The 17,815-nt window shown below is 46.3% G+C and overlaps 1 protein-coding gene across 4 annotated transcripts; it reads left to right on the forward strand.

Annotated features, from left to right (window-relative positions):
- The first annotated feature begins 968 nt into the window (after positions 1-968).
- Positions 969-13,989, forward strand: LOC142087071 (L-lactate dehydrogenase B chain). 4 transcript variants are annotated; one of them, XM_075160822.1, is made up of 8 exons: positions 969-1,060; positions 2,366-2,497; positions 7,235-7,352; positions 7,869-8,042; positions 10,250-10,423; positions 11,738-11,855; positions 12,748-12,871; positions 13,654-13,989. In XM_075160822.1, the coding sequence occupies exons 2-8, from the start codon at positions 2,372-2,374 to the stop codon at positions 13,819-13,821; spliced, it is 1,002 nt and encodes a 333-aa protein (XP_075016923.1). In that variant the 5' UTR covers positions 969-1,060; positions 2,366-2,371; the 3' UTR covers positions 13,822-13,989. The 4 variants fall into 4 exon arrangements, with proteins under 4 accessions (XP_075016923.1, XP_075016893.1, XP_075016914.1 ...); XM_075160792.1 differs by lacking the exon at positions 969-1,060 and adding an exon at positions 1,308-1,436; XM_075160813.1 differs by lacking the exon at positions 969-1,060 and adding an exon at positions 1,433-1,815.
- Positions 13,990-17,815: the final 3,826 nt, after the last annotated feature.

Below are 17,815 nucleotides of genomic sequence, written 5' to 3' on the forward strand. Positions count from 1 at the left end.
AAACCTTAAACTGGCCACAACAACAGAAAAAAAGGTAACCATAGTCTTAGACGGGAAGGGCTAGGCTCTCTGCCTAGTCTCGTTTAACCCAGTGACTTCTTTGGGAGGACTCTGGAATCTACCCTTCTGTTTTCTCTTTTGTGAGAGACTTCATCCCGTGTGATGAGGAACCTAAAGCTTTCTTTTTTTCCCCCAGTGAAACTGGAAATGTGTACAAGTCAGTGTTCCGCCTCTACTTGCTCCAGCTAGAAAGAAGTGATGTTACAGCATTAGGGGAAAATATTCTTTGCCATTCTTTCCTATTTTGCATGCGTTGGTCCTGCAGGAATTTCCACCGATCACTTCCTCCCTGTTCAGGGACAGTGGCAAATCGTATGCCCAGAATTTCAGTTGATCTATTCCATAGGTCAGCGGAAAGGCGTGCCTTATCATCCGATTTTTACTGTCACTTACAGTGACGGATGTGCTTATGACTTTAACACGGCACAGAACTCCACTCGCGCTCCAGGGGCTCGTTCCATAGGCCCTACATATCACAGTTTTAAAGCGATGCTCTCCCGGGAGATGGCAAAATAGTCAGGGAGAGTGGGATATGGACACGGCCGAAGCGGACGGAGGGGGAGGAGGAGCGGCTGTGGCACCGCATCAGGTTACGTTCCTTGTTCCCGCCAAAGCATTTGTGTGCGACTCCAGGCACGCCATTGTCCCGTCGGAATTTCTTCAACCCCAAAATCCAGCCGAAGTCAGCCGCAGGGCAAAAATCAGAGAGCACAGAAATCAGATGCCACAACTTGAGCAACTTTGCCCGGCTGAAGATCACGTAAAAATTACGTTTGCACAACTTTTTGCTTGCAGCGACTCCTCTGCGCGCTCCTTCTAGCCGAGCCCACGGCCCTGTGAAACACAGATCCCGCTTCCCCGCCTCGTTAGCTCATTGGGAAGACAAACTCTGAGGTGCCCGTGAGACCGCCAGTCCCTGTGGCGGCCACCACAAGAGCAGTGCCCGGCTCGCAACCTGGACGTCGGCAGAACCTCCCGCCCGCCACGGAACCGCTCCCTGGTCGGGGCTGCACGGCGCAGCGATGCGAGGGCAGCCCTGCGGGCGACGCGCCACCCCAGCCCGCCGGCGGGAGCTGCCGCTCGACCCTGCGGCGGGCGGCCGGGGCCGGGGGCGGCGGCGAGGGGGGAGCGGGGAACGGGGGACGGGTGGGGGAGCCGGGGGCGGGGCGGCGGCACCCTGAGCCTCCGTCCTTGGCGGGGATTGAGCGCCGCGGCCACCGCCTCCCCGGTGGCGCCGGGGAACGCCCAGGAGGGCGGGGGGGGCGGCCCGGCCCCGCCCGCAGGGCCCGCCCCTTCCGCTGCGCGGCCCTGATTGCCCGAGCCCCGGGCGACAGCGGCTGTGCGCCTTTCGCCTGTGCCTGCCTTGAGCCTCGCTGGTGCGTCCGGGCAGCGCGGAGCTGGCGGGGTCCGCTCTCCGGCACGGGGCGTGCTGGAGGGTCGCCCGGCCCGGCCTTTCTTTCCCTTCCCCGGGCGGCTCGGTCCCGTCGGGGCCGGGCGCCTTCCCCCGGGGCCGGGCATCCCTGCGTGGCGGCCGGATGGTGTCTGGGGCGGGGGGCGCTGGCGGCGGTGGAGCACGGGTGGGATGCGGAGGCCGGTGGCCGGAGCCAAGCTGTGGGTCCTGACGGTTTGGGTGGGAGGGCGGCTCCTGGCCGAGCCCCCGGCCGCGCGCGGCGAGCCGTTGGGTGACCTCGTGCTGCCTGTACCGGCCCCTCGCTGGTCTGCGGCTGCCGGGGCGAGGGCGGAACCCCCGGCTCGGTGAGGGAGAGGGGGATGTGGGGTAGGGGAAGGTGGGAGGCACCGCGCGGGGAGCCTCGGGGCCGAACGGGAGCGGGCTGGGGAAACCCCAGCAGGCTCACTGCTCCCGGCTGGTTCGTGGTTGGGTGGCCGGTCCCAGGGCCCCGCCGGGCGCTGTGAGGGGAGGTGGGCGCCAAAGAGCCCTTAACGCGGAAGGTGTTTCTGCGTTCTGCGGGGAGGCTCTGGAGACTCTGCGAGCAGAAGGGGTTCTGTGACGTGCCGTCACAGCCGCCTCTGCCCCCCCGCAGCCCCGCGCTGGGCGCCAGCGGGTGCAGGGAGGGGTGGGAGCCAGAGCCTTGCGGCCCAGGAGGGGCGGGGGGGCGGGTAGCGCCTGAGGTGGAGGGAGCCCTGTGAACAAGGCAGCTGCCTGGTGCAAACCGCCGTCAGCAGCGACTCGCAGCACTTCCATCGGCAAGTGTCCGGCTGTGGCCGGTGACCCCTTCAGTTCAGAGCGTGCGTTTTGGTTCGCTCTGGCTTGCTTTGAGCCAAACCTCTCTGTCCTTCCTTGCAGAACGCCATGGCCACTCTCAAGGAGAAGCTGATGACCCCCATTGCTGCGGGAATCACGGTCCCGAACAACAAGATAACTGTTGTGGGGGTTGGACAGGTTGGGATGGCCAGTGCTATCAGCATCCTTGGAAAGGTACGGCTCAAGGACGTGGTGTTCAAGTTCCCCCTGCTGTAATGTTCCACACCCCCTGTTTGTCGTAGCAAATGGTGGGAAATGTGGTAGGTTAGTACAGGAATGAATCATTTGCAGTTCGGGTAAGCAAGCGGTGACCTACACTGTTCATGCAAGGCTGATCTCCCCATTCAGTTTCTGCTTGTTCTCTCGCCTTTCCATCTGTGCTTGGCAATAAATCTCTCATTAGGCAGAGTTGTTTTGCAGGCTGCTGGGAAAATGTAGCGAGCAATGGCTCTGAAGGCCCTGGCAAACTCTTCTTTCTCTTCTTAAATTTCTTACTCTTCCGCAACAAGGCTGGAGTTTGCTTGGTGGGAGAGCTCTGCTGGGCAAAGAATGCAGACAGAGCGGAAATCTGTGTCAAATAGGGGCCAAGAATCAGAAGTGTGCATGTTTGCTTTTTATTCTTTCAATGCATATGTGCTGCAATAACTGAAAATCCTGCTGTCTCCTTCAGTAGGCTTCTGTATTTCTCTTAAGCCCTTATTGCTTGGTTATGTGACTTTATTGTTTCCAGAGAGGTTTTAGTTAGTTTTCCAAAAACTGAAAATCGAGGGCCAGACTTGGAGGTTATTCTGACTTTTCCTGTTACTGGTTTCTGGGCTTTTTTAGGCAAATCTCATGTTGCAGTCTTTGAGCAAAGCAAAGGCTTGTTATGCAATAAGGATCTTTTGTACTTTGCCCTGTGTTTTTAGAGAATGTTGTGAATGAGTTAAATTTGATTCCTCTCCTACTACAAATGGGCGCTGCAGATCTTTTTTAAGAGAAGGCATAAGCAGGTATGCCCTACCCACTTGGCAGGGGCAGATCTTAAAGCAAGTAGCTCACAGTGAGATCAAAAAGTCTTGCACGTGCTCCTAAACTAGCTGTATTTTATCTGGAGGTGATCCTTCCTCTACCTATTACCTTGAGGATGCCTGTTTTAAAGGACAGGGTTTTTAATCCTTAAAAAGAATTTTTAAGGGTTTTCACTGGCTGATATTCATGAGCCTTGTGAGCAAGAAGAACTGGCCGTAAGAAAAGGCCACAGCAAAAAAACTTAAGTACTGATGTGAAAGTAACAAGTAGTTTTTAAAACTGTATAATGAAAGGAGAAATGTAATGGAAAGACAATGACAGTTCATTTTGGGGTTTTAGATTTATATTTTTTAAGCAAACGTTTGCCTCTTGTGGTCTGAACTACTTTGTTTCTGAAGGAGTACTGTAACCTGTAAGGCTGGCAGCGAGGGAGTCAGGTGAAGTTACTGTGAACTTCACTACAAGCCAGCACTCATCTGTGTTGACTGTGCTGCTCTAAGCAGGATCAAATTGTGCTTTCAGAAATGCAGGCACAAAGTTTTACGGGTAATGAGTTGATGCACCAAACCCAGAGCGAAAACTGGTTTAAACTTTTTCACGCTTGGAGTATGGCATGCAGTTTATTTCAGCCAGGCTTCTGCTCTCTCTTACTCTCTCTCACAAGTATAAGCTGCAGTATAAAACATTTTTGTAACAAAACCATCTGATTCTTGTCACTGAATTAGCCACAAAGATGTGGCTTTGACTTGTACAAGGCGGTTGGCTCCCCGAGATGTCTTTTTGTTGAACCATGACATAAAATTTTGGTCTTAATTTCCCATACTTTAATGTGTAGATTCAGTTGATCAGTTGAGTTTTAGATGGCTTTGAATTTTATAAAATTAAACAGTGTGATAATACTAACTTCAGTTTACTGGTGTTGTATTTAATACGAATTTGAATGACACTAAAATGTCTGTGTTGGTTATTTTTAGCTCCCTCTCAGTTAGAAACAAGTCACTTGATGTTGCCATCCTGTTTTAGAAATGGGAACATCTCCACAGTCACAGGTCAGCTGATTTCAATGAGAATATTTTAAGCTGTGTTAGGTGATTGTGTAGACTTCATTCCTGTGTGTGCTGATAATGAGGTGAATTCTTCTCTGGGCCACACTGGTGCAAATTCATTAAATTAGTCATTGGAGTTACTCCAGGTGCTCTTCTGTTCAGTGAGGACTGGCTCTGTGAACCTGCTGAGTCTGGTGAATATTGGTTGCAAGGCCTAGACTAAAAGTCCCATATTGTTAGGCTGCGTGTATAAATCTACCTGTAATCACACATGTGCACACATAACTTTTTCAAAATCTGATTACACCAACTTCTTCGTTTAATACCAGTGACTTCAGGGGAGGATGCTTTTTCATAATGTTTAAAAAACTGAGACTTCAATTTTACCCTGCAGACTATATTGAGAACAGAGCAAGTGCAGATAGAGATTCTTATGGTTTTCCTTCAGCAGTTGATCAAATCAGTTGTGAAAGGAAACAATGCAGAAAAGCAGTAAGCTCTAACGTGATTTCGGATGAAATGAAAAACTTAAATATGCCTGCCTGGTGGAATAAGTATCTTTTTCCACAGGAAAAATAGCGCATATTGTTGCTGCATGTTTAAAGTAGTCTAGTTGATGCTAATAATTAATATCTCCATGTGAAGTAAGGAGTGTTACCTTTTTATATAAGAGTAGACAAAGAAGCTTGTTTGCAGTACTATTTTCAATAGCATAAAAATGGCTTAGCTGCTTTCAAATGGGGTGTGGATACCTAGGGAAATAGAGAGGAGTAGTAATTTGAATCTCAGTATAACTTGCTGAATGATAAGCCTTTAAGTATAGTAGAATTTACAAGGGTAATGAACACTTCTGTCAAAAGGCAGTAAAACTTTGCATTATATTATTATATATATATTGCCCAGCCAGCACGGGTTCATGGAAGGCAGGTCCTGCTTGACCAACCTGATCTCCTTCTGTGACCAGGTGACCCGCCTGGTGGATGAGGGAAAGGCTGTGGATGTGGTCTGCCTGGACTTCAGTAAAGCCTTTGACACTGTCTCCCACAGCATTCTCCTAGAGAAGCTGGCGGCTCACGGCTTAGACAGGTGCACTCTTCACTGGGTAAAAAACTGGCTGGACGGCCGGGCCCAGAGAGTTGTGGTCAATGGAGTTAAATCCAGTTGGCGGCCGGTCACGAGCGGTGTTCCCCAGGGCTCAGTACTGGGGCCGGTCCTGTTCAATATCTTTATCAACGATCTGGATGAGGGGATCGAGTGCTCCCTCAGTAAGTGTGCAGATGACACCAAGTTGGGTGGGAGTGTTGATCTGCTGGAGGGTAGGAAGGCTCTGCAGAGGGACCTGGACAGGCTGGATCGATGGGCCGAGGCCAACTGTATGAGGTTCAACAAGGCCAAGTGCCGGGTCCTGCACTTTGGCCACAACCACCCCAGGCAACGCTACAGGCTTGGGGAAGAATGGCTGGAAGGCTGCCCAGAGGAAAAGGACCTGGGGGTGCTGATTGACAGCTGGCTGAACATGAGCCGGCAGTGTGCTCTGGTGGCCAAGAAGGCCAATGGCATCCTGGCCTGTATCAGAAATAGTGTGGCCAGCAGGAGTAGGGAGGTGATCATGCCCCTGTACTCAGCACTGGTGAGGCCGCACCTCGAATACTGTGTTCAGTTTTGGGCCCCTCACTACAAGAAGGACATGGAGGTGCTGGAGCGTGTCCAGAGGAGGGCAACGAAGCTGGTGAAGGGCCTGGAGCACAAGTCTTATGAGGAGCGGCTGAGGGAACTGGGGTTGTTTAGTCTGGAGAAGAGGAGGTTGAGGGGAGACCTCATCGCGCTCTACAACTCCCTGAAAGGAGGTTGTGGCGAGGTGGGTGTTGGTCTCTTCTCCCAAGTACCTAGCGATAGGACGAGAGGAAATGGCCTCAAGTTGCGCCAAGGGAGGTTTAGGCTGGACATTAGGAGAAATTTCTTTACTGAAAGAGTGGTCAGGCCTTGGAACAGGCTGCCCAGGGAAGTGGTGGAGTCACCATCCCTGGAAGTATTTAAAAGACGTGTAGATGAGGCCCTTAGGGACATGGTGTAGTGGGCGTGGTGTGTTGGGTTGACGGTTGGACACGATGATCTTAGAGGTCTCTTCCAACCTTAATGATTCTATGATTCTATGGCAGAATGCCTTTTTCTTCCACCCCCATATTTCACTGTTTCCCTGCTCTGAGACTATATGTCATTATCTCCCAACTTAACCTGTCTGGACAGCAAGCATACGTGGCTAGATCTGTTCTGCAAAGTAAGTATAATGTAGTAGCTCTAGTGGAGAAAAAATAGGTAAAGAATCTGTTTCCTCTTGTTACTATTTTTAGTATTGAGGAAAATAAGTCTGTTCCCGTTCTACTTTTTGCAAAATGAATTGGTTGAAGGAATGTTATAAGAGAATACTTGTTTGATAACTATGTAGTGTGTTGTATTAGGTATTTAAATATTTAAAATAGGTCTATTTGCTGGATGGATTTAGAGGGTTTCTTAAGACTCTGAACGATGCAACCCTTTTCCTGAGGTAGGAACTAAATCATGAAGTGCCTTACTAGCAGAGGGTTAGCTATGCACTCAGAGTCCTCACAAATAATACATTTTTTGGAAAGTCTGAACAAGTTTTGTGAAGCTGTGCTGTAGTAGCCTCTGACTTTGTTACTGTGAGATACATCAGAACACCAAGATAGTGCTGTCCTACTGGCTTACCTTTGGAGAAGAGATGCTTTCAGATGTGTTACGTGTTACTTTGAGATGTAATATAGCTCAGCGCAGGAGTGACTTCAAAATGCAAGTTAACTGCGTGATTGACTCCTTCAAATTTTGTTGTTTTCAGGGTCTTTGTGATGAGCTTGCTCTGGTTGACGTTTTGGAAGACAAACTAAAAGGAGAAATGATGGATCTACAGCACGGGAGCTTGTTCCTTCACACTCACAAGATTGTGGCGGACAAAGGTGAACCTCGGTTTCTTTTATGTAATACTGATATTCTGTGAATTTGCTTAATAGTGGAGCATTAGTGCTGTAATCCTGAAGAACTCTAAGGATTTGGCATTGAAAAATTGAAGTGTATGAATTGGGGTGAAAGTTCAGGTGAACAACATAACAACAGGAGTGGCTCTTAATCTGGGCTTTCTCTTTCATCTCTAATGGCCCCTCTACAGTTCTGGGCTTGTTGAGTAAACTTGGTTTTAGGGAAGCTCTAGTACCTCTTTGATGTAGAAGAAATAGTAGTGTTGTTTGGATAGTGGAAAAGAGGTTCAGGGGTTGAGTGTACTCTCGAGACCCACGTATTAATATATCAGGACAATGTAAGAGGTGGTGCTGGCTTTAATATCGATGTCTCATGTTGTTTGGGTTTGAATGTATGCACGGTGGAGAAGCTACCCGTAATACCTGTATGAACACAATGCTATCGAAATTAGTGGTAAGTCTGTCTAACACATTCTTCTCCCCCATGCTCTGTTGTAGACTATGCTGTCACAGCCAACTCCAAGATTGTGGTAGTAACTGCAGGGGTTCGTCAGCAAGAGGGGGAGAGTCGTCTCAACCTGGTTCAGAGGAATGTGAATGTCTTCAAATTCATCGTTCCGCAGATCGTCAAATACAGCCCCAACTGCACCATCCTGGTGGTTTCCAACCCAGGTAGGGCAGTCTTGCCTAGAACACGTACAAATTCTGTTTGCCAGAGAACTAGTGGTTTATTTTATCAGTCTTCTCAACTACGAATTGCATGTTGAAAATCAGTAGCTTTGTGTGGACAGCTGCCATGTAGTTGCTAACAGCAGAATACAAACAAATACTCTGGACTTTCTGATGCTCTCTTTATTGAGAACTTCTCATGGTGTCCATATTGTAAAAGCATGCCTCCTGGTAAATCCTTCAGTTCTTTACATGCTTTGGCTTAAGCAGGAGGTAGTTTAAAAATCTTACCGCTAAAGCCGACATCCGTTTTGGTTTTAAATTGTTTGTAAATCATAACTTTCTTTTGTGTCTGGATATGCTATGGCCATTTTTCAGGATGAAGAACTTACCCTGTAGTCCTGGCTATACTTTCAGGAACAAGAATTTGTATGCTGAAGCCTATGGTGGGGGAAAGGCCAACTGTACTACATAGTTCAGTTAGATTACAAAAGACTTAGTTAAACTGTGTGTGTATTTGTGTGCTCGCTTGCAAGCATCTTGTTGCACTGGGACAGCTCGGATGTTGGGATGTCTAAAGCTGACTGTAAACATTCTGATATGCTTTGTAGGTTGTCTCTGTATGGCTGCCTTTGCTTGATTCCACATCTGAGCGAAGCCATTACTACAGAGCCCTGACAATGAAGTGACACTGCTTTTAAAGATAACTTGGCAGAGTCAAAGCAGTGCATATAAAGCTAGCAACTCAGCTGGTGGCTGAGTAATTAGCTGGTGTACAATTAGTACTACTGAATACTAGTGTACTGAGCAAGTGGCTACTGTGCAAGTACAATAACTTAGGGCAATTTTAAACGCTTATCTAAAAATCTAACTGAGGCAAAGATCAAATTGTTCTTGTTCTAGCAAGGCTGAAGTCGAACTATAGACTTCTCTCCAGTAGAGCAGCTGCAGGAGGAGAATTGTGTGTTGCTTTTTCAGCATTATTTTTGTAATGCTTTGTTTTCTTAATGTGTGGAATTTTGTGAACTGGTCCTATATAGTGGAAGGTACTGTGAGCCCATTAGAAGGGACTTCAGGGACGCCGGAGCATCAGGAGTGTCTGCTGCATGTGTGGTGGTGTGTGACCTTGATGTCCTTCCCTGTATAACTTCCCCTGATCTGTCTGGGCTCTAGCTCAGATAGCATTGTTTGCAGCCTGTCCTGAGTGGAAGACCCCACTGTGGGCAAACAATGAGGTGACAAAGCAGCACTCAGAAAGTCTGGGTGCATGTCTTGGCACCTGACTTGAGAGCCAGACTGTCCAGAGCAAATGTAGCTGTTTGATAGGGAGGTGCTCTGCAGTCTGTACAGATTAATGTGATCTCGGCAGGAAGTGCCTCAACTGAAGCCGTAGGGAAATGATGCCTGACGAGCATGCCACTTGTAACAGCAAGGTGTGAATTGTACTGAGATGATGACATGCTTTCGGTGCCTGAGCAGAGCAAATGATGTAGTTCAGATCTATAGACGCAAATATATTCCCTCCTGAGAACTGGCTGGCTTTTGAGAGTTTTGGAGCCATAATTAATTGTTGCAGCCTGTTGATTATTGTTCTGTTGGATTAGAGTTTTTCCTCTCTGCTCACATATTCTTTCTCTGCTCCAACTTAGGTTTGGTTTTTTTTCTAAAATTGTATTTTTTGGAGCCACATGCAGCCAAAGCATAGAGCTCATCTGGCTTTTCATGCTGCAGAGGTAATTAGTGCAGAAACTGCACAAACCCGTTTAAGAAAGGAACCTGAAGTGGTTACTGACTAGAAGCCGAGCATGTAAATCTCAAACATGTTTCATTTTCAATTGCTCTACCTCTTATTGTGATGATGAAGTGGAAGGTAACATTACTTTGGGAAACTGCTTGAATGTTTTAGCCGTATGAAGAGTTCAGTCCCAATTTTGGATGTTCTAGGGGTTTAGCTGTGACAAAAAAAGTGCCTCCAACTTTAGCTGGTGCGATACTGATCTCCAAAGACCTTCCTCAATTTTTTGAACAGTAGCTAGACAGGTCCTAAATTTCGAGCAGTCAGACCCCAAATAGTCAGACCTAAAATACTGTGACCAACGAGCCCAACTGTGTTTTGAGTCCTCCTGATTGCCTCCAGCAAAGACCTTGTTGGAGCGTTCTTCTTGGTGTATGTGAATGGTTTCACTGACTGTGCGTGTTCTCCTTTTCAGTGGATATATTAACCTATGTCACATGGAAGCTGAGTGGCCTGCCAAAACACCGTGTGATTGGAAGTGGCTGCAATCTAGACACAGCTAGATTTCGCTACCTGATGGCTGAGAGACTTGGTATCCACCCAGCCAGCTGCCATGGCTGGATCTTGGGAGAACATGGTGACTCTAGTGGTAAGGAGCAGTTCGGACCTCCCTGGGCGTAAGCAGTACAGTGGTGTTAGAGGCTGAGGCCTCAGGGATGTTACAAACCCCTGAAAGAACCAATGCAGCTGAGGTCGAGTAACTAGCACGTTGCTCTGTTTTTATGAAGATTAGAGTTGAGACAAGTCCAGGAAATGTAGCTACGCATTTTTAATAAAAGTGGTTGTGGCTGCATGATTAAACCCTGAACTGAGAAGGCCAATTTTGTTAGCTAAAGTTGGGTCCTAGAGGCTACAGCTTACTACTTGTGTTTATCCTCAGTTTTTGGAGTATCATAACATAGTCTGTAGCACGGTTCTCATCTGAAAGCAATACTAGCTCTTGTTAGGTCAATGGCAGAGCTTGTTGCAAGTACTAGAAAAAGATAGCAATCCAGATTCAGGCTAACAAAATCATCCCCTACCTTATCTTGTGACTTTTCTCCATGCTGTTTAAAAGAGAAGGTGGTTTTAAAACCATGTGAAATCAAAGCAGCTTATTTGTCTTAATTCAGTTTGTGTATTTCCCATCTGAAATGATGCAGCCGAACATCTGTGTAGATCGGTACTGCTTTATATTTTAGTGCTGTGTATTTCTAAGGGAACCACATCTTCAATGTCCCATTGCATTTGATCAGAGTACAGTGTCTGATCAACAGCAGTACTTACTGAAACCAGCCCCAACACTGTAATGAAAGCAGAGCTTGGCTGAGCATGCACAGAGCTCATCTTGCTTCGGTGTTACAGCTGGTTTTGCTTTGAAGTAACTAAAATTTCCTAGTTACTTCACAGGAACAGAGAATGAATCTGCCTGTAAGCTTCCAGTATGAAGGGAGGTGTGCAGATTCCTCTCTTGATATTCTAAGTTTGCACATTGCTACCCCGTTCTTCAGGGAAATAAGAGGAGAATTCTTGAAGGCTATTCCTAATACTGATGAATGGGCCAGCAAGTACATACTTGCTGCAATTTTTGAGTAAGATTAGTTTTAAAAGGCTGAACAGCTGCGATGTGCCTTTTTGCTAGAATTTGAGGTTTCTGACTGTTGGCTGCGTACACCTTTCAGGGACTGAAGGTTCTGTTGTTCATGTGTTGTGCTTGACTTATTGAAGTGTCAGTACTAAGAGAGTCTCATATTTGGCGCCCAGAGTTCACAGAATTAACTGTAGTTAAAGGAAAACTTGAAGTCTGCCTCAAACATTATTGGGGTTCTGGCTACTACTACGTTGTTTCCAGTTATCTTAGATAGGAAAAGTGGAGGGGGAGTCGCTGAGTACTATTGAAACTTATGTCCCCTCTCTGTTACAGTGGCTGTTTGGAGCGGAGTTAATGTGGCAGGCGTTTCTCTCCAGGAGCTGAATCCTGCCATGGGAACTGACAAAGATGCCGAGAACTGGAAGGATGTCCACAAGCAAGTGGTTGAAAGGTACAGGGACTTGAGGAATAAGGTGGATATATGTGATGCTGAAAGTAGCTGAGGTCTGCACGTTGCCTCCTTGTCACTGCCTCTCCATTCTGCTGCAGCTTTTGTGCCCTTTTGTTTAGAGGGTTGCATGAGCAATGGGACTACTGGTTTAAACACGGACATGCAGGATTTCAGTTGGTGAGCTTTGTTATCCTGCAGCAAGACAAGCCATTGCATAACATGTCCCCTTCAGTACTGCAGCGCTTAGTTGTGTGCACTTGTTTTCTCACAGGTAGCTTCTTAAATGGTTAACTTTTTGTTCAAAGGGCACAAGATTCTAGGAAGAGGTGGTATGTGTCTGTGACCAGAGCGTTGGAGTTGATTTGGGGAAAACTCTGTTTGTTGATCTAGGGAAATTTGTCTAGAGGTAACTATAAATGTTGCTAAATCCCTTGTGAAATAAGGACTATACTGGTATAAAGTATATGCAGATGTTGGCTAAAAAAAATTGGGATGTGTGTAGGTGGCGCATGGCTTTGACTCTAAATGTTTACCTGTTCCAAATGCACTCAGAATGATTGTGCCACTGACTTCAGTAGAGGACTTGTGCAGTTGCAGGTGTCTGTTTTTACTACCTAACACTAAGAACTCTTCCTGGATGGAAGCTTTCAGCTAATCCTGTGAGAACAATAGGGCTTCTTTATTATACATACGGGATAATGTGGTCTTTATGCTTTATCCTCTAATGCTGAAATACATGACTCTTACTTTGAGGTTTTAATTCCAAAACTTAGTGTGTGTCACAGGAGTTTCAGACTTTTTAAGATGGGAAACGTTCATTCATCTTAAGACTTAGCACTCAGACAGTGTCTTGAAGACATCCTAATGCAACTGTATTTCAATATTTCCTTAGTGCCTATGAGGTGATCAGACTGAAGGGATACACCAACTGGGCCATCGGCCTTAGCGTTGCTGAACTCTGTGAGACCATGCTGAAGAACTTGTACCGGGTTCATTCAGTCTCAACACTGGTAAAGGTAAGAAGTGGTGGCTAATTGGATGCTCTAGTTCATTTTGTGGTGATGGGAAGGCTAGTTAGTGTCAATTAGCAAGGTGCTGAACAGAGGAAGCTTTGTAAAATACTACTTTGAACTTTAAATGGGAGCTTACTGTTGCAATTTTTTCTAGTCTGACCTCTTAGCCTACCCTTCTCGCAAGTATGGAGCTGAAACTAAGTTCTCTGGACTCTACCCAATGTTGTGCTACCCTTGTGTAAAGTTTGCCATGTGAAGTCGTGCAGATTCATTAAAAGGAAGCTGCAGTGCAAAACTGGAAAGCTTCCCGGAGGCCCAGCTGCAATTCCAGGAACTACTGCCTAGCGAAGGTGCTAGGGAGGAGAGCTGTGTCCTCCTATAGCTGGTGTAACTGGCTGCATCTAGTCTGCACCAGCTGTATAACCTCTGGTGCAGCAAGGACTCTGAGCCGGCTGAACTTGCCGCTCCCTCTACAGTCGGAAAAAAGGCCTGCCCTAATCCTGTGTCTCTGAGTTTTTGTCTCCTACTTGCTGTACAGAAGTAAGTGAGGGGTTTGGAGGTGGGGTTTCGGAAACCAGCCATCTCGGTATTGCCAATCACTTGGTCTAAAACAGCTTTGTGCTTTTTATTTTCCTCAAATACATTGTGACTGGAAATTGAATTTTCTGCAGGCTTCAAAATGATAAGGTCTTAAGCTCAGCTCTCGAAGGCTTCCTGCTAGATAAACTAAAAGCAGATCTGGGGTGATGGGTTCCTGTCTGAGTGCTGTCTTTTGTTTGTGGCAGGGCATGTATGGCATTGAGAATGATGTCTTTTTGAGCATTCCTGCTGTCTTAAGTGCCTCTGGATTGACAAGTGTCATCAACCAAAAGCTGAAGGATGATGAGGTGGCTCAGCTGAAGAAGAGTGCGGATACGTTGTGGCACATCCAGAAGGATCTCAAAGATCTGTAACTCATGAATGTTAGATTCCAGCAGTAGAAAAAGAGCATGTTGTGTGCAAATGTGGACTCCACTCACTCTACATCTCTATGGTTAACATATAGCGCTCTTCCAGACTGTCCAGACTTAGCCTTGCTGTAACGCACAGACCTTATGAACAAATAAAGCAATGTTCAGGCATGCTTTGTGGTCCTAGTGGTTTGTTTTCAGTATTTAAATTATCTAGCTTATTTTGGCATTCTCCTTTAATGTTTGCCACAGACTACATGGAAGTGTAAGACACACATGTCCTTTCAAAGGGTTAGAAACAATGTAGTAATCACCTGTGGTGCGATTTCACTAACACAACCTTACCGGAAGCCTTTTCTGTATGATTTTAGTTTCAGTCCAGATGCTGATTAAGTGTAGTTTATTCCCAAACTTGTTTCTGATACGGTACTTCCTGTGTTTTTTTTTTTGCTGATGGGTAGAGGAAATGGAATGGGGATTTGCCTCTAGGGCCACCTGCCAAAAATATGCCAGCATTAAGATTCTGTATGGTGCTGGCCTAGAAAAAGGGTCCTGTAGATCCTTGGTGTTTAGTTATTGGTCTTTAGTTTTCGTGATGTTTAGAACAAAGGAGATTCTTTGCTATTTGATTACCAAAATCCAAGTGTGTTAGAGTTAAAGCCTGGAGTCCCATGGTAATCTTGCTTATAGAACAAGTCAAATTGGGCCTTTAAATTTCAGCATGATTTTCACAAGTGCTTATACACTTGGGGGGAGAACACATTTTTAAAAAATCCCAAAGTTTTATTTCTTAACCACTTTACAGTTACGGAGTAGATGTTAACCGTAAAGAGCATGGAACTGCTCACCCTAAATGTCCAGGGGACAAACAGTATCAAATCCATCTCTCTTGTATCGTAATTCAGGGGCCTGCACGTCTTGTTCCATAACAAATGGTCTGAGACTAAGTTGGAGCAGTTAAAGGCCTTTTCTAGCTCCATTAAAATGCTTTGAATAGTGGACTAAAACACTTTTTCCCAAACAAGTAGCTTAATTTCTGTAGCTCCTTTTAAAAGAAAAGGTCATGCAAGTCCTGTCATATTGCAAGATAACTTCTAACCTGTGATTTACTAAGTACCATGTAGTTAGCGACATCTCATGCACGGGATGCTGGTGACAGCATTATTACGTACAAAGGGTGTCCCAGGGAGACCTTAGGAGATGTTTTATTCTCAGTCGCAGGCCGAATGCTGTGCTGCTTTTCTGATAGGAGAGGGAAAATGATAGTCTCTGCTTTCATAATTCAGTGTGGAGATCTTGGTGGAAGGCTTTCCACACCTGGATGGATAGCTGAAGTTCCTGCTAAGAACTGTTCATGATCAGCTGTCATGAGGTAAATGGCACAAGCTGCTGCTGTTTGCAGGACACACCCATTAGCAATTTTCACCTGAGCACTTGTAGCTGGCTACATTGCACAGTTCCTTCATGGCTTTGAACTGACACTGGTCTCAGTTAATGAAATAATTCCAAGTTATGTTGTGGGACGTTATCTTGCAGGATTCTTGAGACTGATGTGCATGAAGAGGCACCGGTTGCCTTGGAGGGCAGGGAGTGGGCCCTTTTCCCTTCTGATGGTGAATCTTGATTTTTGAAAGGTCACTCAGCTACAATAAAACCGGGCTTTGTCCCTGATTGCCTTGGTGTGGCTTCCCCACCCATGAAAGCGTAGGGTCATAGCTTGTTCTGTGGTCAGCAAACCGAGACCCAAAGTAGGTTGGGACATCTTGCAAGGAACATGGGAATCGGTGCCCGAGCCGGGAAGCTGCTGTCACCTGGTGTCTGTCAACTACTCCTTCAATCCCCTCTGAGTCCACAGAGGGGTTTTTTTTGTTAGTGCTCACAGACTCAACAGCAGCACAAGATCTTTTGTGCCCAGACATGAAGCAACTGGAAAGCTAATGACAATCTCTACTACAAAAAAGCGTGGTCTGTTACAAAAAAGAGCAGATACAGATGAAGCAGGGAACTGAAGGACTGAGGAAAGCACACGGGTTTGCATGATGAGCACTTTCCTTAGCACATCAGCCGCCTCAGTGCACCAACTTCTACTTTTGGGGAGATGACGTCATGAAGGAAAATTCTAAGACATTTAAACAACAGTGAAGTGGCCTTGTGGGTGTTATGTGGGATTGGTTCAAAATTGTTAAATAGGAATGAGTATCTCAGGCTAGGGGATTTTGAGATTTTATAAATAGGCTCTTCAGATTGCTTGTGACATTCACTGATGCTTGTAAGCCCTGTGCAAGTACATTAATTATATTGTAATTATTTTTGTTAGGAGTCTTACCACACAATCTTGTCTCTTCATTGCAGTCGCGTGGCTGTAGAATAGCTTCCCTATGTATGCTTACACAACATCAGCCTATCGCTTTCTGTTGCTCGGAGTCTATCCGTAATACAGTCTTATATCAACGATATAAATTCCTTAATAACTATATGGCCATAGTACTTTATCTCTAAAAGATATCTGTGTTTTTTTTCTGAATGTAATAGACTCATGTCTATCTTGTATACGCTTTGTTTGTACAGCCCATTGATACGTGAACTTTGTTCTTGTTTTATCCCATGAAAGGCAAGGTGGGTTTTTAACCACACTCCATGTGTCAAGAGTTCCCTTTGTCACTCTTTGGCCTAGCAGAAAACATCGTGGTGCTGTTGGACAGAGTAGCAGAGCCAGTAAGAAGCAGCACAGCAGAACACTTCAGAAAGCGCTGAGGACAACTTGCTCGACTCACACGAGGTAAGACCAGTAATGTTATTTTACTTGCTGTAAGGACCTAGACCCTCTTGCATTTGCAAGTATGTAGCTACAGGCTACAGAACAGAAAGTCAGTCTGAGTCCCCTGCAAATGTCAGACAAGAGACAAGACAGACAACAGAGAGAGGAGGGATACTACTGTCATGGTTGTGCCAGAGGACCGGAATTCAGTCCTCCAAGTTACGCTCGGCTTCGGATATATGCTATTACCACGTATGTAATGTGGTGGTGTCGTGGTTTAACCCCAGCCGCCCACTGAGCACCACGCAGCTGCTCGCTCACCCCCCCCGCCGGGTGGGATAGGGGAGAGAATCAGAAGGGTAAATGTGAGAAAACTTGATAAAGTTGAGATAAAGACAGTTTAATAGGGAAAGCAAAAGCCGCGCACGCAAGCAAAGCAAAACAAGGAATTCATTCACCACTTCCCATGGGCAGGCAGGTGTTCAGCCATCTCCATGAAAGCAGGGCTCCATCATGTGTAACGGTTACTTGGGAAGACAAATGCCATCACTCCGAGCGCCCCCGCTCCTTCTTTTTCACTCAGCCTTATATGCTGAGCATGACGTCATATGGTATGGAATAGCCCATTGGCCAGCTGGGCCAGCCATCCTGGCCACGCTCCCTCCCAGCCCCCTGCACATCTGGCAGGGCATGGGAAGATGAAAAGTCCTTGACTAGCGTAAAAAATACCTAGCAACAACCAAAACATCAGCGTGTCATCAACATTATTTTCACACTACATCCAAAACACAGCACTATACCAGTTAATAGGAAGAAAATCAACTCCATCCCAGCCAAAACTAGGACATGTATTTGTATCATGGCTTTCCAAAGACATGTGTGTGAAGGAGAGAGAGCTTGAGTTTTCCACCTGCACATCCAGAACGTTGAGACAAGGGAGTGGCATCCTTTGCTTTATGATCAGGCTGCACAGCAACTGTCTGCAAGCTTAGTAAAACAACAGTGCTGTTAGAGGTAATCAGCCATCACCCGAGCAAGAGGTGGGCTTGTTCTGAGCTCAGATGTAGTGTAAAATCAGCTGCTTTTTTAGTAGTCAAAGGATAAAAATGGGAATTGAAGGTTTAAACAGTGAAATAGTGTGAAAAAGAACATGTGGGTGTAAGAGTGATGGAAATGTTTTATATACGCATTTTGCTGGACTAGTAGTGCTTATGTGACTTTCACACCAGCTAACTTAGA

The sequence above is a fragment of the Calonectris borealis genome, chromosome 1, assembly GCF_964195595.1.
Source record: "Calonectris borealis chromosome 1, bCalBor7.hap1.2, whole genome shotgun sequence".
Taxonomy (NCBI): domain Eukaryota; kingdom Metazoa; phylum Chordata; class Aves; order Procellariiformes; family Procellariidae; genus Calonectris; species Calonectris borealis.